Genomic DNA, 18,648 nt, shown 5'->3' with positions numbered 1-18,648 from the left:
GTATATGTAAGCAAAAGCTTTCAATTAGATCTCAATTAAGTAAACACACTGCTTTTTACAATTAAGCCAGTAATTAAGTCTAATACAGTGAATAAGTAGGTAAAGAATTTTTATTATTGTAGTATCAACCATATACCGAAGTACCAGTAGTTTTGATGTCCCTGCACTCTTTTCATACATCTTCCCTCATGTCTTGCTTCCTCTCGCTGCTTCTTTAGGCTCAGTGTCGTCTGAGCGAGTCGTCTCAGAGGTTGGATCTGCTGAGAGATTCATTAGATCGGCGGTTAGCAGAACTTCCTGAGGATCATCCCAAAGCATCTGTTATTAAAGAGGAGCTGGTGTTAGCCTCCTCACCAGCTTTCAGCTCTCGACACGGCGCCCCCTACCTGCACAACCAGTACAGCACCCTCTCCAAACCCTCTCCCCTCACTGGTATTCAAAAACATCATTTCCACCTCTAAATTGATGTTAATGTCATTCAAGTTAATAGACATCATCAGATACTGGCTTCTAAAATCAAATTTTTTTGGTGTATGTGTGTACAGGCACTCTTCAGGTCACATTGCTGGGCTGTATGGGTGTGCTAGAGGTGGTTCCTGGACGGTCCCGTGGCAGCCAGGTAGTGTTGCCATGTTACAGTCCAGGAGAAGGGCGGTCCTTTATGCGGAGTGGAAAAGGCCTGTACAGTCGCAGTGGCAGTGTTAGCGGAAAAACACCTCCTAAAACAGACGATCTCTCCTGTGAGTGCTTGGAGGATGTAACATTCATAGTGTGATTAGTCCATGGTGATGTGTGAACTTTGATATAACTCAGTCTGTTGTGCCGGTCATGTGCAACGACAGCTTTGCATTGAACAGGATGCAGTGCATCTGAGCTTTTAACACATGAAGTGTGGCATTATCATGCTAATGTATAATTGGTTGACATATTCAACAAACTAACTGAGCTTGTACTTACAAAAATCCTTTATAAAGTGTCCGAGATTTGATCACACTTAAAAAATACATTTGAATTAATGTCTGTGTTTCTGTGTGTGTGCTTTTGCAGCGGAGGTGAGTGCAGTGCTGAAGCTGGATAACACAGTCGTGGGTCAGACTGCATGGAAGATGGTTGGAGAACAAGGCTGGGATCAGACCTTCACCATAGAGCTGGAGAGAGTGAGTTCAGTTCTGTTAATAGTAGATTTACACAGATTAGAGATTCAGTGTCTGTTTCATTAATGAAAGCTCCGGGCAATAGGCTGTGATTATAATTACAAAAGCAAAATCCGTGGACTGTGTAACATCAGTGACTTAACTGCTAACTGGAACATCTCATATAACTCTTACACAAGCAAGGACATGCTATTCTTTTATTTGGGAAGGGGAAAAAGCACATTGCACATGCAGAATGATGAACAGACATGCAAATTAAGCTTTGCATGTCATAACAATTATGCCAATGTTAATCTATAAGATCATCTTCTTCGTTCATCTTCGTAACACAAATGAGGATATTTTTAATGAAATCCGAAAGCTTTCGGACCCTGCATAGACAGCAACACAACTGACACGTTCAAGGCCTAGAAAGGTAGTAAGGACATTATTAAAATAAGCCATGCGACATCAGTGCTTTAACTGTAATGTTATGAAGCTACAAGAATACTTTTTGTGCACAAAGAAAACTAAAATAAATATAGCTGCAAGCAGCGATTACCAGGGTTCAAGTGATTTAAGGCATTTAGGCACATATGAAAAAAGACATTATTTAGCAAGCCTGTAACCACCTGCATCAATGATTTAAAAAGCTTTTTTGGCAAACACAGGTATTTTGCAATAAAAATATAATGCTTTTTAACATTTATGACTGTTATAGCGCAAGCTGCGGTCCGATCTCCCTAAAACTTTCCATGCTTGTTTAGAATCAACTGTCACATGTGCTCAGCAGGTTTCGTGAAGTTTTGAGTTTTCCCTTAGGATTTATAGGATTTTTGGTGAATTTGGAAAGGCCCCTTTCTAAACCTCTTTATAGCTTCCCAAAGGGTAAATTTCAACATTTTTAGAATTTTGAATTTCAGAGAATTGTACTGCAGTGGTTTTTTTTTTTAGATTGAGTGAAAAACCTAGGACTAGTTCACAAAAGTATTTTTTTTACATCTTCTCAATCATTTAACAAACGATTTGATTGACAGCGGTGGTTCTAGAGGCAAAGTTGTCCAGAATGAGGAATGCTATCATTTGATACGAATATCCAGTGTATGTGCGAAAAACCATGCAATATACAATTGTTTACACCCCTGAAAAATGTGGTATCGCCTCCCCAGTGGCCGATTTCTTTTAAATTTCGACCTTTGAGGCCGTGAATCAAACATCGAGTTTCATTCCGATCTGCCTCGTTAACCTTGTTTAATAGATGCTCAAACTTCATCGGCCAATGGTGGCTATGTTTTTTTTTAGATACGCAATGTCCTTGTAGACACTTGTGGCACTTTGGACCACGACAGTGCACAGTGATTTTCGTGTTGATAGTTGCGTAGTTATAGCCATTTTTTATGGTTTGTCCCTCTTATAGTGCCACCAAGTGGCCAAGCTCTGTGATATTTTCCCTGTGACCTCGGATTGAGCTCTCTATATGCGTTGTGAGTTTGGCAAAGATATTTCATTCCGTTTAGGAGCTATAGGCATTTTACTAAAAGTGGCCCTGTCCCTTTTGAACCTTTTGGCATCCCTTTGCAACAGTGAGTCAAAAGTTCGAAACTTTTTTGATAATTACTGATATTTACTCTCCAGAGAATCTTTCTGCACTAGTTTGGTTCCGATTGGGCGAAAAACCTTGGACTAGTTCGCAAAAGTAGGTTTTTCAAAAAATCCAAAATACCCTAAAAAATTGAGGCTCACATTTGAATCTGAGGTATGTGTTCCATGAGCCTGGGACTGATACTTTTGATCTCTTTAGCGCCTCCGTCAGGCTGATTGGGGCGAGCCTTGGTGACGTTGTAGGCGGTGTGTACGGTGTACATTTTAGGACATCCTCAGACCTTAGTCATACAACGAAAAGGTGTCATGCCTCAGACTAAAAGGCTTCAGTCACAGGACAAAATGGCATTGTGACTCAGACTGAAAGGCTTCAGGTCTCAGGAAAAATGACTTCAGGTGTCAGGTCATGTACAATTAGACAATCGGATGAAACAGATTCAGATTAAAAGGCATCAGACTAAACAGACTCAGGTGGAGTGTGACATCACGCACGTGGTTCAGAACAATAATAACAAAAGCACATAACAAAATGACTAAAACATGAACTAAAATTAAATTGAAACCAAAAAATATAGCTTTTCTAAAATATTAATAAATATTATAATGGTACGTAAATAATACTGAAAAACAGATCAAATGTAATCATATATCTTCAATGCAATGTAAGTCGCTTTGGATTAAAGCATCTGCCAAATGCATAAATAAATGTAGTAGACTTTAGACTTTATTGTCCCCGTGGGGCAGTTAGGTTTGCGGCACAGTCGCACTTTATGACAGAACATCAAACATATGACACCAAACAGTTAGTGCATACATCAAACACAGACAGACATAACATGAAGAACATGCATCACACCCTACATTACACTATACAGCCAGCTGGACATCTAGCTTATTGGCTGATTTAAAGCTTTTATGGCTTGTGGTATAAAAGAGAATTTAGATCTGTTCTTAGTCAAGAGGGGTGGACAAAAACGACGCCCAGATGGCAGTAGTTTGAAGTGAGATGCCAGAGGATGAGTATAGTCACATATGATGTTATTTGCCTTTCTTACCAGTCTATCTTTGTAAATGTGTTCCATACTTGGTAGTGTTATCCCAAGTAACTTGCTGGCAGTTGTAACTGTTTTTCTGATTGTCTTTTTCTGTGACTCAGTAGCATTTCCATGTAAATGTTATGTGATACTAAAAAAAAACAGTGTCTTTAATACTCTTATTAATCAAAGTTTGTCTGTATGTGTGCAGTTCAGAGAGATGGAGATCGCAGTCTACTGGAGAGACTACCGATCTCTGTGTGCACTGAAATTTCTCAAGTTGGAGGATTTCCTGGACAACCAGAAACACAGAGTACAGCTAGAGCTAGAACCACAGGGACTGCTGTTGGCAGAGGTATACACACACATGCACTCAAAAATATGTTTCTTCCCCCAAACAGGGATTCTGCCTCAATGCTTTGTTTAGTTAATTTTAGAAATGCACCCAAACCAAATAGATGTACTAAACTGGCCAACACTGAAATATGTGGGTGACATATGTGTACCATCTGTCTGCCTCAGGTTACCTTCTTTAACCCCGTGATTGAGAGGGTTCCACGGCTAAAACGACAAAAGAAAGTTTTCTCCAAGCAACAGGGTAAATTTTCTTTATTTACAATAAATGTTGCTTAATTTATCCAAGTGCACTTAAAATTGACCTAATTGGCATTTCATGTTGACTGTAATCATTGGCATGTGACTCATATGGTATTGAGCGCCATCTTGTGGTCAGAGGATAAAATGGTTTTCCCTTTTCTTTGTTTTTGTGGTCACATTTAGGTAAAGCATTCTTGCGAGCTCGACAGATGAACGTTGATATCGGCACATGGGTGAGGTTACTGAGAAACGCCATACCAACTGTCAACAACACAGGAACCTACAGTCCTCACGCACATGCAGTACAGACAGGGTAAATCACACAAAAACAGACAATATATGTGTGTTCATAGATATGTAAAATAATTCAAAGGAACATCCGCTGAGCATTTACAATCTTCCCATATTTGTAATGAAAATTGAACAAAAAATTTTACTTTTAAGATGGATATTAGTATTGTAATTTTACTTTTGTTCTGTAAAAAAAAAAAAAAAAAAAATATTTTTGATTTATTTATTTTTTTACAGTACTTACAATAGTTTTAAAATGTATTTATTGTTTTGTTTAATTTAGGTAATTTATTAAAATAAATAATGAGGGTGATAATATAATAATCAGAATAATAATTATTATTAAAAATTATTAATATAATAATAATAATTATTATTATTATATCAAATTGTATGGGCTCTATAAAAACAACAGTGTTAATTGTTACTTTAAAATATTTTACTGTTTATATAGTTTTTTTTAACTGTTTTTTACTGTATAATATATATATATATATATATATATATATATATATATATATATATATATACATATTACAGAATAACAGTAAATTAGTTTAAAATAATAATACTTTTCTGTTATTATTATTTTAAACTAATTTACCATTATTCTGTAATATGTAATATGTATATATACATATATTTTAGATAGAAAATTATTATTTTAAACTAATTTACTGTTATTCTGTAACATTTATATATATATATATATATATATATATATATATATATATATATATATATATTTTTTTTTTTTTTTTTTTTTTTTTACAGTACTTTCAATAGTTTTATTAATATTGTGATATTTCTTTATTGGTTTGTTTAAGTTATATAATTTAATAAAATAATGAGTTTATAATAATAATAATATGAATTAATAATAATAATTAATAACAATAATAATGAACAACAATAATAATAATTATTATATTATTTATTATTATAATAAACAATTATTATTATTATTATTATATTTATTATTATTATATCAAATTGAATGGGCTCCATAAAAACAACTGTATGAGTTATTATTTTAAAATAATTACTTTTATTCTATTTTTATTATATGGGAAAGAATTTCCAGGATATTGTATATTTTTATTTTTGCTTTCATTTATCATTTAAAACACTAGTATTAGTATTGTAAAATAAGTGGATCTGATTAACTTGGTTTGTTTTATTTTATATAATTTAATAAAATAAATAATGAGGGTGACGATAATAATAGTAAGCAGTAATACTACTACTAATAATAATTATAATAGTATAAAATATTATTATTAATTAATAATACAAATTATTATTATATCAAATTGAATGGACCACGTAAAAACAAATATGAATTATTACTTTTATTTTATTTTTATTATGTGGGAAAGAATTGTGTATATTTTAATTTTTGCTTTCATTTATCCTTTAAATCAGCACACATAAACACTGTTATCCAAGTCTAAACCTCAACTAACTTTCCAACTCAACTCAGCTATCCTCAACTGGATCTGAATAACTAGCTCATGTCCTTATGTCAAGCTAAATGGGATGTTTTTTGTTGTTGTTACTTATACATGTTTGTGTCACAGGGAGATATCGGTGGAGAAGTTAAGTTTAGACTATGACTCACCGATGAAGGTGGACATCCGGCGAGATGTGATGGATACAGGCACTCCAGTAAGAGACTCCCTATAACTCCTCCTCTTTCTCTTTAACTCCTCCCGTCTCTCTGTAACTTCTCCCCTATCTCTGTTTCTTTGCACAGGAACGACAACCGCCCTCTGAGCCCGTCTCTGCTCCTGACCTCACCACACCTGAACGCCAAATCAGAACACATTCACTGAGCAGGTACACTCAACCACATGATATGAGATTCCATGAGTCTTTATTGCGGTTTCTAAGTATGTGTGTGTTTGTGTGTGCAGCAAACAGAAGAAGACTCCTTTGAGCCTGCAGGATTTCCGACTAATAGCTGTTCTTGGCAGAGGCCATTTTGGAAAGGTGATCGTCAACCTTCCTCGCCTTCAACCCTTCAACTTCTCTCTTGCTAGCTCTCTCTCTAAAATTTTCATCACATCATATGCATATCTATCAGGTGCTGTTGTCAGAATACAAGAAGTCAGGCAGTATGTACGCCATTAAAGCCCTGAAGAAAGGAGACATTGTGGCCAGAGATGAAGTAGAAAGGTAAAGGCAGTAAATTCTCCTTTATTGTTTTCATTTTTTTCTCCATGGAATTATTTTGTAATTCTCTCTCTGTCTTTCCCTCAGTTTGATGTGTGAAAAGCGCATTTTCGAGACGGTGAACAGTGCGCAGCATCCCTTCCTCGTGAACCTGTTTGCGTGTTTCCAGACTCCAGAACATGTGTGTTTTGTCATGGAGTACACGGCAGGTGGTGACCTGATGATGCACATACACGCAGATGTCTTCACCGAGCCACGTGCTGTGTATGTAAACCATTTGTTTTTGCTATACTGTGGGGGCCAAATGGATCTTGCAGAATCTGCAAAATGTTAATTATTTTACCAAAATAAGATCATACAAAATACATGATATATTTTATTTATTACTGACCTGAATAAGATATTTCACATAAAAGACATTCACATATAGTCCACAAGAGAAAATAATATATAAGTTGAATTTATAAAAATGACCCTGTTTAAAAGTTTACATACACTTGATTCTTAATACTGTTGTTACTTGAATAATCCCCAGATGGTTTTTTTTTTTTTTTGTTTAGTGATAGTTGTTTATGAGTCCCTTGTTTGTCCTGAACAGTTAAACTGCCTGCTGTTCTTCAGAAAAATCCTTCAGGCCCCACAAAGTCTTTGGTTTGTCAGCATTTTTGTGTATTTGAACCTATTTTCCAACTATGACTGTATGATTTTTAGGGCTGAGGACAACTGAGGGGCTCATATGCAACTATTACAGAAGGTTCAAACACTCACTGATGCTTCGGAAGGAAACACAACGTGTTAAGAGCTGGGGGGTGAAAACTTTTTGAATTTGACGATCAGGGTAAATTTAGCTTATTTTAACATGTATCTTCTGTAGCTTCTGAAGGGCAGTACTAAATAAAAAAAAAACGTACACATCTTCATTCTGTTCAAAAGTTTTCACTCTCTGGCTCTTAAAGGAACACTCCACTTTTTTTGGAAATAGGCTCATTCTCCAACTCCCCCCGAGTTAATAAGTTGAGTTTTACTGTTTTGAAATCCATTCAGCTGTTCTCCTGTTCTGGCGATATCACTTTTAGCATAGCTTAACATAGATCATTGAATCCTATTAGACCAATAGCATCACGTTCAAAAATGACCAACGAGTTTTGATATTTGTCCTATTTAAAACTTGACTCTTCTGCAGTTATATCGTGTACTAAGACCGGTGGAAATGCAAAGCTTCAATTTTCTAGGCTGATAAGATTAGGAACTACACTTCCATTCCGGTGTAATAGTCAAGGAAGTTTGCTGCCGTAATATGGCCGAAGCAGGAGCAGTAATATCACGCAGCACATGTGCAAATGCTAAACTAGCTGGAAACTCATTTCTGATAATACTCCGCCTGCTTCGGCCATATTACAGCAGCAAACTTCCTTGACTATTACGCCGGAATGGAAGTGTAGTTCCTAATCTTATCAGCCTAGAAACTCGCAGCTTTGCATTCCCACCGGTCTTAGTACACGATATAACTACAGAAGAGTCAAGTTTTAAATACAACAAATATGGAAACTCGTTGGTCATTTTTGAACGCGATGCTATTGGTCTAATAGGATTCAATGATCTATGCTAAGCTATGCTAAAAGTGATATCGCCAGAACAGGAAAACGGCTGAATGGATTTCAAAACGGTAAAAATCAACTTATTAACTCGTTGGAGAATGAGCCTATTTCCAAAAAAAGTGGAGTGTTCCTTTAATGCATCGTTATTCCTTCTGGAGCATCAGTGAGTGTTTGAACCTTCTTGAATAGTTGCATATGAGTCCCTCAGTTGTCCTCAGTGTGAAAAGATGGATCTCAAAATCATATAGTGATTGTTGGAAAGGGTTCAAATACACAAAAATGCTGAAAAACCTAAGTATTTGTGGGACCTGAAGGATGGACTGTTTAGGACAAACAAGGGACTCATGAACAACTATCACTAAATAAAAAAACAGAGCTGTGGATCATTCATTTTCAATGTCAAAATCAAACCCTAAACTTTTCAACTGTAGTGTATATTGTAGGGACAAAGAGCTGAAAACATTTTGTTTATTATTTAAATTTAGGTTTAGAGGAACATAAAGTATATAAATATATATAAATATATTAAACAAATCAGAAAATTCCCACATTTTACTTTTGTTGACTGCTTTAATTTTATTGTTCGTGTGTTTTTCAGGTTCTATGCTGCTTGTGTAGTTTTAGGGCTTCAGTTTTTACATGACAACAAGATTGTGTACCGGTGAGTATGGGAAAAAATTGTGTGCACGTTTGCTTTGTCCGAAAAATGTTATACATGATTTAAATACATATTTGCATACATTTTTGTGTTTTCCCTCCAGAGATCTTAAATTGGACAACTTGCTGCTTGACACAGATGGTTATGTGAAGATCGCCGACTTTGGATTGTGTAAAGAAGGTAATGACTCTTCCATTTCTCTCTCTTTCAGCTACTTCTGTACATATCCTTCTGTTGATTGTGCTTGATGTGAAATCAGGAGTCATGTTTTTTTGTTCTTCTCAGGTATGGGTTTTGGGGACCGGACCAGTACGTTCTGTGGGACTCCAGAGTTTCTGGCTCCTGAGGTTTTAACAGACACATCGTACACGCGAGCCGTGGACTGGTGGGGACTCGGAGTGCTTATATATGAAATGTTGGTGGGAGAGGTGAGAATTTGAACCATTTAAATCTGAAATGTTTGAACGTTCTTAGAGTTTTGGCATCTGTCTGATCTAAAGCTGTCTTTCTAGTCTCCGTTTCCAGGTGATGATGAAGAGGAGGTTTTTGACAGCATAGTGAATGACGAAGTTCGTTATCCACGGTTCCTTTCCTCCGAGGCCATTGGCATCATGAGGAGGGTAAATATCTCAGATTTTTTTGAGCCTACCTGCCTGTCTTACCCACATGATTTTCTGCATATACTTTTATGTAATAACAAAGTGTGGATAAATGATTGATGTTATAAAACATATTGTGTTAAACAGTTACTAAGGAGAAATCCAGAAAGACGACTAGGTTCCAGTGAGAAAGACGCAGAGGATGTAAAGAAACAGCCTTTCTTCAGGGTAAGAGAGATGTTTATTTTTATAAACACTAATAATATGTAATTTTTTTCTGAAACACTAATCATGTAATCAACAAGTAGCTTACTGTAAATGAGGGTTTATGTCAGTTGATGAAAAGCTAATAATTATATCAAATATAAAATTTAAATAAATAAATGTGGCTGCGCAATATTTTTGATTTAGTGTAACTATCAAAATAAAAACTGTAGTTGTATTACATAACTGATGCACTTGTTTTAGAATGTAGAATGCTTCACATTGTATTACTTATCTTATTTACTTAATTATTTCTTTTATTTTAAAGTACTATTGCAATTCAAAGTAATATATTATATTATGAGATAACTGTGAGCATGCAAATATGTCATTAAAATATTGTTATTTTTATATATATATTATTTATATTTAATTTATATCCATTATTTTTATTTAATTTTAATTTATATTGGCTGACAAAAAAGTTTAGGAACCCATACTAAACATATTGTTATGAAGCCTAAATTAATTTGTAATATTTATATTGTCTGTTTTAAAAAAAATAATACTTTTATTTAGCAAGGATGCTTTTAAATAATCAAAAGTGATGATAAGGACATTTATAATGTTACAAAAGATTTCGGTTTCAGATAAATGCTGTTCTTCTGAAATTTCTATTCATCAAAGAAACCTGAAAAATTTCTGCTCAGCTGTTTTCAGCATAAAAATAATTATAAATGTTGTTTTGTAAATGTTTAAGCAATGTTTCAGCAAATCAAAATATTAAAATGATTCTAAAGGATCATGTGACTGGAGTAATGATGCTAAAAATTCAGCTTTGAAATCACAGGAATAAATTATATTTTAAAATATATTCAAATAGAAAACAGCTATTTTAAATAGTAAAATTATTTCAAAATGTTGCTATACTTTGGATCAAATAAACGCAGGCTTAGTGAGCAGAGGAGACTTCTTTAAAAACATTAAAAATCTTACTGTTCAAAAACTTTTGACTGGTAGTGTATATTTTCAATTTTTAGTGTTTAATTATTCATTTTTTATTTATAACAGGATTTTATCTTTTGTCAGTCACAACAATATCGGTGCACCCCTATTTTAAACGTTGAAGTAATTTTTTAGTGTTTGTGTAATAAATTAAATGCTCATTCGCATACTTTCATTTTTCAGAATATGGACTGGGAGGCTCTTCTCCTCCGTAAACTCCCTCCTCCCTTCCTTCCGACTATCGGAAACAAAGAAGACGTCAGCAACTTCGACGAGGAATTCACGACAGAAGCGCCGACTCTCACGCCGCCTCGTGAACCCCGGGTGCTCTCACGCAAGGATCAGGACAGCTTCCGTGACTTTGACTATGTCTCCGACCTCTGCTGAGAGCGTCTGCACTGTGATACTGCCCTAGAGAGACATTTCTGCTCCGTGACTCAGTGACGATGAGGACAAGAGTGGCCAATTTGAGTGTTTTGCGTGAATTGTGAATGTGCTGGACCTGTGAACACTGTGATGGAAGAAAGAGAAGAATCGGATTAGACACAGAAAGCTTGTTTGTTGCCAACAGGTTTAACGGTGCTTTTGATCTTTTTTTGTTTTTGAAGCATCAGACTAAAGTGTTCGGTTAGTGACGCAATGGTAGAACAGCATTCTCAGTCAGCCATGATTCATTTATTCAACTAGTGAAAGTGTCCAAAAACATGTGTGTTACTAAACAAGTGAATAGCATTCGGCTGCTCATGTGATCTCAAAATGGCGGCCACATAATGTTGCCCTCGTCATGTAGAATTAAACTTTTATTAGGTTACTGATGTGACTCGAGTTTTCATCTCATGTGAACAGTCATATTTTTAAACTATTTAGAAGTACTATTTATTTCTTTAGGGCTAAAATGTTTTTAACAGAAGAAAAAAGTGATCGAGTGCACCGTTAGACTTGTTAACATGTTTGGTTTGTCTTCAAGTGTCATTTCTACTTTTGAATAATGTGTCTTGTCTTAATAAAGACAATGTGAAGGTATATTTTAAAACTTGAAGCAAATCAATAAAGGTCACACAGAAGCATCTCAGTGTAAATGAAACGACCCAAGAGCATGTTGGGAAATGCATTTCTTCTCAAGTTCATTCTCACATTTAGGGGAAGAAATTATTTTTGATGACCACTGAGGAGCAACATCTGCAACATCTTCCTCCATTCAGCCTTCCATTTCTCATACGATACTGTCTGAATAACTGCCATGCTCAAAGGAACTCATTTTAAGAGACGCTTTTCTCCACACACTGTGAAATTCAACAGAAAAGGAGTTGAAAAACAGGATTATTAAATTGGCTAATACAGACTTGAACTTAATGAATGTGTACTTGCTCTTGGAGTTCTCAGTGGTTAAGGAGTTCAAACCTCTTTAGACTTGTTCTCACCAAAAGACATCTTCAAGCGCTTCATCTCTTAAATGTTACATGTGAAAGTCAAGCATATTGAAATATAGTACATCAGTCCTGTTTCAAAACAGCTTGGTCTCCGTTCATTAAGTGCACTTTTAGTATGGAACTTTTACAAAAACAAACCTCTTATATAAAACTGGTTGGAACAAAATGCCTTACGATATTGCTCCTGACTGCCCTGGTTTTGTTCTTTGTTTATTTTTTCACTTCAGTGAGGGAAACAAATAGCTAGAAGCTTAAATCTTGATTGGCTAATCCTTAAAAAAGCAGAATGTGTTTCATATTTTGAATTTGACAGAAAGGAGATGTGTAATTTCAGCCTGTCAGCATTGCTTCATCACTTTTAAATACATTTTGAAGCTTTGTGGGATTGGAGAATCATCTTGTCTGAAAAATTATTTAATGTAATTTACTTTATCCACCTTATTATTACCATAAGAGCTTGTCATTTTATGGGTCTGGCCTCTGGTCTCCATGTCCAGCTATTTTTAGCTGTATAAAACAGCTTGTTTTGCTGCTTGATTTAGCAAATTAGTGTTTCTTACCCTATTATTTTATGTATTATAGTAATTACGAACACACAGGTTTGTGCAAACTTTTTATATCGTTCCCTATAGCAGCTAATGAACCGGAAGTCTCGCCCATAGACTACCTCCGCGTTAAATAATAAAGTGGATATGTAGAACTGACGTGACAAAACGACGAATAATTTTGATTCAGACCAAACAAGGTCTTTGAGAACTCAAATATTTGATTATTTGAATGTAATTATTATACTAGATTATAGGAGAAAGAATGTGTTTGATTATTTTCAGATGGTCGAGTTATTGATTTTGTTTGTCACTGAAAGTAGGCCTACGTTTAACGTTAGTTGATAAATCTGAGCAAAAGGGTATAAAACGACTTCAAACAGCACACGTTTTGTCCCTAATTTTATACGTTTCTAAATAGATATCTGTTATCAGAAAATATATCTGTTAAATAGAAAACGCATCTGTTTATTTTAGTCATGATACAAATTAATGGCGACTAGTGACTTATGTGTTAGGTCTTGTTTCACATCCTTTATTACCTCAGAGCTGTTTTGATGCCTTTAAAACATCATTTTGTGCAGTTTTTATTAGACAGTTTGTGCGAACAGCACAATGTGACATATCTGTTACTTCCAAGGAGCAGATGAATACGTTTTTAAGCATTTGATCGCAGGCAAAAATAAAACTTAGACATTCACACACACTGTGAACAAAGTGTAGCAAAACTGCGAGAAAACATACGTAAAATATTTGTAAATGAAAGACGTTTCCTCCTTTTCTTCCTGAAATTGGAAACTGCTGTCTGATTGCAGACTAAATGCATGTTCTGTACGATTATACAATCCATTAAACCTATTACATGAGTTGTATTTATAAAGCTGTTGTTGAGATGACCACGTGTTTGTGTTGTTGTGTCGTCTATACATTTTTACAGACTTGCCTGAATTAAACAAAAGGCTAATTTCCCTGTAAAAACAATAACTTGCTTCGCTAGTTGTTACCCACAGTGGCCGCTATGGATTTAAGTGGCGCTGTTTTACAATTTATATTTTAAAAAAATGAACAGAAAAAGTGCCAAGAACAGCAATAAATAGAGTATAATAACACACACACACACACACACACACATATATATATTAGAATAAATTGAAATAAACCATACATTACAAATACATTAATAAGAAGTAAAGAGATTCTACTGGATACATAATAAATATAATATAGACTACCAGTCAAAAGTTTTTCAACAGTAAGATATGTAACGTTTTTTAAATAGGTCTCTTCTGCTCACCAAGCCTGCTTTTTATATAAGCTTCAGCAAAAACAGTAATATTTTAAAATATTTTATTATTTAAAATAACTTCTGTCTATTTGAATATATTTTAAAATGTAATTTATTTGTGATTTCAAAGCTGAGTTTTTAGCATCATTCCTCTAGTCACATGATCCTTCGGAAATCATTCTAAAATTAAATCTATTCTGATTTGCTGCTCAAAAGGACAATTATTATTATTATTATTATTATTATTATTATGTTGAAAACAGCTGAGTAGATTTTTTCAGGTTTATTTGATGAATAGAAAGTCCAGAGGAAGAGCATTTATCTAAAATAGAAATCTTTTGCAACATTAAATGCCTTTATCATCACTTTTGACCAGTTTAAAGCATCCTTAATTCTAAATCCTAAATAAATTATTAATTTCTATAATAACCAAAAAAATAATTATACTGACTCCAAGCTTTTGAATAGTATAGTGTATAATGTTACAAAAGCAGTTTATTTCAGATAAATGCTGATCTTTGGATCTTTCTATTCATCAAAGAATCCTGAAAAAATATGTATAAATTAATAAATGTAATAAAATGAATTATTAAGTTTTATATATATATATATATATATATATATATATATACACACACACACACACACACACACACACATACACACACACTGTGTGTGTGTGTATATATATATATATATATATATATATATATATATATATATATATAGACTCCAAGCTTTTGAATAGTATAGTGTAAAATGTTACAAAAGCAATTTATTTCAGATAAATGCTAATAAAAAATGTTTCATGACATGAAAGGATCATGTGACAATAGAACTGGAGTAAAGATGCTAAAAATTCAGCTTTGAATTCACAGAAATAAATTACATTTTATACATTTTATAATATATTCAAATGGAAAGCAGTATTTTTAAATAGTAAAAAAATATTTCAAAATATTACTGTTTTCACTGTATTTTGGATCAAATATTGCAGGCTAGGTGAGCAGAACAGCATTAATGCAAAGAATCAATTAATGCAAAGAAATAAATGTTAAGAATCTTTAAAAAACATTAAAAATCTTTTGAATGGTAGTGTATTTAGCTGCAAATAATAACCTGTTTTGCCTTGGTCGCTAGAGGGCAGTTAAAGGCGCTGTGTTTCCGTCGGTCGCCGCTAGTGGGCAGTAAGTTGCGGCGCTCGATGGTGCTGCTGAAGTTTTCAAGATGTCGTCGCTGGAGCAGAGACTCTCCCGAATCGAGGAGAAACTCAAGCAGGAAAATAAAGAAGCCCGCAAACGAATCGACCTGAACATCGACATGAGCCCGCAGCGGTCGCGTCCGAGGCCAAGTGAGTGTGTGAGAGAGTGAACGAGTGATTGAGCGAAATGACGGAGGGATGAAACACATTCTACATGATATAAACAAACAAACCGATCAAATCCTGACACCTCACTCACACTGACTCTCGAGATTCTCTGTGAAAGGTCTGGGGGGTGTTGTTTGTCAGGGTTTGTACTCTAGAGTCTAGATTACGGATATGTTCTTTAAAGTAAATAAATAAATAATACAAATTTCTGGCAGTCAACTCAGCAGCGTTAGCCTGGCGGCTAGCTGTGTTTAGCAGGCCCTGATGCTCACATATCACTCTGACTGTATGTCTGTCTGTCTCTTTCTCACATATCTGTCCTTTTTTCCATGTCTGTTCTCAGACAATATCAGGTTTCATGTGGGAATCTCTTCATTTAGAAGGGCTGTTGGTGTTTAGTGTTGTAAAATCACCAGTCATGACAGACTTGTATTGTTGTGAATTGCTGGTTTGGTTTTCCCTGAGACTGTCAGTAGTCTGTATTTAGAGAAAATACATGTTTTTTTTTTCTTCTCCTTCGTAATTTAATGTCTTAAGGTTTTTGCTTTTGCATTACATTGTAGTGACCATGATGAAGGGATCATGTCTGGAGTGTTTTTAAACATTTCAGATCATTTAACATTTAATTGATCTACAAAATTCAGGTTGTTCCTGCATGAGTGAAGTGTAAGATCTGTTCTCAAACCTTCTCCACACACTGACAGTGTGTTTGAATTGATGTGCTGATGTCCTAGTACATTACGTTCTTGGACGGCCAGTGTTCGTGTCAGTTTCTGTCTTGTGGTGACTTTTTTTTACCCGTATCAAAAACGCTTTCAGATGGTCAGTTTGTGTATTTGTAATATGCAGAAATCATTTTAAACATCTGGATTCTGTTACACACTCATGGACGGTGATTGAAGCCAGTAGACAACATGTGCAAACTGATTCCTTATCCGTTATTCACATTAGACATGGTAAATGGTCAGGAATCACACACACACACATATGTGAGTGATTGCCTTTTAATTAATTTGATTTGAGAATTAGTTTTTAAGGGATTCAAAAAATCAGTCATCATTTATTTACCCTAATGTTGTTCCAAACCCATAAGATTTTTCATCTTCCCATAAATTTTTCATCTTCAAAACACAAATGAAGATATTTTTAATGAAAAAAATTCTGATGCTTCAAAATGTTTGTAAAGGGAGGAAAAAATAAACCAATCTCAGTTGAGTAGTTTAATCTAAACCTTCTGAAGAGACACAATTGGTTTATATGAAAAACACGTTTACATAAATGACATCAGGGTGAGTAAATTGACTATTTTTCTTTTGTGGTGGACTAACCTTTTATTTGAGCTAAAAAAAAATTGTTTTAACCGCATTCATATTTTTATTTTTTTTTAGTTATTTATTTACACTACCAGTCAAAAGTTTTTGAACAGTAAGATTTTTAATGTTTTTTAAAGATCTGTCTTCTCCTCACCAAGCCTGCATTTATTTAATCCAAAGTACAGAACAAAAACATATATATTTTTACTATTTAAAATAACTGCTATATATTTTAAAATGTGATTTATTCCTGTGATTTCAAAGCTGAATTTTCAACATCATTACTCCCAGTCTTCAGTGTCACATGATCCTTCAGAAAGTATTCTAATATGTGACCCTGGACCACAAAACCAGTCTTAAGGTTAAATTTTACAAAACTGAGATATATACATCATATGAAAGCTCAATAAATAAGCTTTCTATTGATGTATGGTTTGTTAGGATAGGGCAATATTTGGCCGAGATACATCTATTTGAAAATCTGGAATCTGAGGGTGCAAAAAAATCAAAATACTGAGAAAATCACCTTTAAAGTTGTCCAAATTAAGTTCTTAACAATGCATATTACTAATCAAAAATTACATTTTGATAGGTTTACAGTAGGAATTTTACAAAAAGTCTTAATGGAGCATGATCTTTACTTAATTTCCTAATGGTTTTTGACATAAAAGAAAAATCAATAATTTTGACCCATACAATGTATTTTTGGCTATTGCTACAAATATACCCCAGCGACTTAAGACTGGTTTTGTGGTCCAGGCTCACATATGCTGATTTACTGTTCAAAAAACATTTTTTTTATTATTATTATTATCAATATTTAAAACAATTATTTTTTTGGCAGGATTCTTTGATGAATAGAAAGATCCAACGATCAGCATTTATCTGAAATAAAAAGCTTTTGTAACATATACTATACTATTCAAATGCTTGGAGTCAGTATAGTTTTTTGGGGGGGAAAGATGTTATTTTAATCAATATTTTTATTTAGCAAGGATGCTTTAAATTGACTAAAAATGATGATAAAGACATTATAATGTTACAAAAGTTCTTCTGAACTTTCAATTTATCAAAGAAACCTGAAAAAATTCTGCTCCACTGTTTTCAACATAATAATAATAAAAAAATTTGAGCAGCAAATCAGAATATTAGAATGATGATGATTTCTGAAAGACCATGTGACTGATGTAATAATGCTAAAACTTCAGCTTTGAAATCACAGGAATAAATTAAATTTTAAAACATTCAAACAGAAAACAATTTTTTTAACAGTAAAAATATTTAAAAATGTTACTGTTTTCGCTGTATCTTGGATCAAATAAATGAAGACTTGATGAGCAGAAGAGATTTCTTTTAAAAACATAAAAGTAGTGTTCAGAAACTTTTGACTGGTAGTGTATTTATTTCTTTTATTGTTTAATGATCAATTTAAAAAGAAAATCCTGTCATCATTTACTCATGTCATTCCAAAACTATATGACTTTCTTTCTCATGTGGAGAAAGCTAAATAATGTTTAAATGTCATTATCTTCAAATCCCAGAAAACATTGATATATTATTTTATGTTAAAGGCAGAATATGTAAGTTTTTTTAAAAGATTAAAATATTCAAAAACCACACCTTTTGCTGACTTATGTACTTAAATTATCACATGTTTAGAAGAATGTTTAAATCCTAAACAATAAGCAATTTTAACTAGTTTAAAGGACCGTGTAATTGCATCGCCTGCCAGTGACGTCATACACCCTCGATTTGATTTTGTGGAAAACATGGAAACCCCAAAGACACTTTAAAATGTTATGCATTTTAG

At 33.9% G+C, this 18,648-nt stretch overlaps 2 protein-coding genes across 4 annotated transcripts in view; both read left to right on the top strand.

Moving 5' to 3' along the window:
* pkn1a (protein kinase N1a) overlaps positions 1-13,767 on the top strand; it is a 58,974-nt gene extending 45,207 nt beyond the window's left edge. For all 3 annotated transcript variants that reach the window (XM_073842069.1, XM_073842067.1, XM_073842068.1), the window contains exons 6-22: positions 219-432; positions 546-740; positions 1,048-1,157; positions 3,981-4,124; positions 4,292-4,367; positions 4,550-4,679; positions 6,238-6,325; positions 6,414-6,496; positions 6,574-6,649; positions 6,744-6,835; positions 6,920-7,096; positions 9,029-9,091; positions 9,192-9,268; positions 9,374-9,516; positions 9,601-9,708; positions 9,835-9,915; positions 11,080-13,767. In XM_073842069.1, the coding sequence (XP_073698170.1) occupies positions 219-432; positions 546-740; positions 1,048-1,157; positions 3,981-4,124; positions 4,292-4,367; positions 4,550-4,679; positions 6,238-6,325; positions 6,414-6,496; positions 6,574-6,649; positions 6,744-6,835; positions 6,920-7,096; positions 9,029-9,091; positions 9,192-9,268; positions 9,374-9,516; positions 9,601-9,708; positions 9,835-9,915; positions 11,080-11,283 (2,061 nt within the window). In that variant the 3' untranslated portion in view covers positions 11,284-13,767. The remainder of the gene's footprint in view (positions 1-218; positions 433-545; positions 741-1,047; positions 1,158-3,980; positions 4,125-4,291; positions 4,368-4,549; positions 4,680-6,237; positions 6,326-6,413; positions 6,497-6,573; positions 6,650-6,743; positions 6,836-6,919; positions 7,097-9,028; positions 9,092-9,191; positions 9,269-9,373; positions 9,517-9,600; positions 9,709-9,834; positions 9,916-11,079) is intronic.
* Positions 13,768-15,379: 1,612 nt separating this feature from the next.
* The window catches only part of map2k7 (mitogen-activated protein kinase kinase 7), a 20,280-nt gene continuing 17,011 nt past the window's right edge, over positions 15,380-18,648 (top strand). The window contains exon 1 of the mRNA XM_073842014.1: positions 15,380-15,507. Within this exon, the coding sequence (XP_073698115.1) occupies positions 15,384-15,507 (124 nt within the window). The 5' untranslated portion in view covers positions 15,380-15,383. The remainder of the gene's footprint in view (positions 15,508-18,648) is intronic.

Source organism: Garra rufa, chromosome 6 (assembly GCF_049309525.1).
Source record: "Garra rufa chromosome 6, GarRuf1.0, whole genome shotgun sequence".
In the NCBI taxonomy this organism is placed as follows: domain Eukaryota; kingdom Metazoa; phylum Chordata; class Actinopteri; order Cypriniformes; family Cyprinidae; genus Garra; species Garra rufa.
The sequence above is the reverse complement of the archived record's forward strand: the minus strand, read 5'-3'. Positions and strand labels throughout refer to the sequence as shown.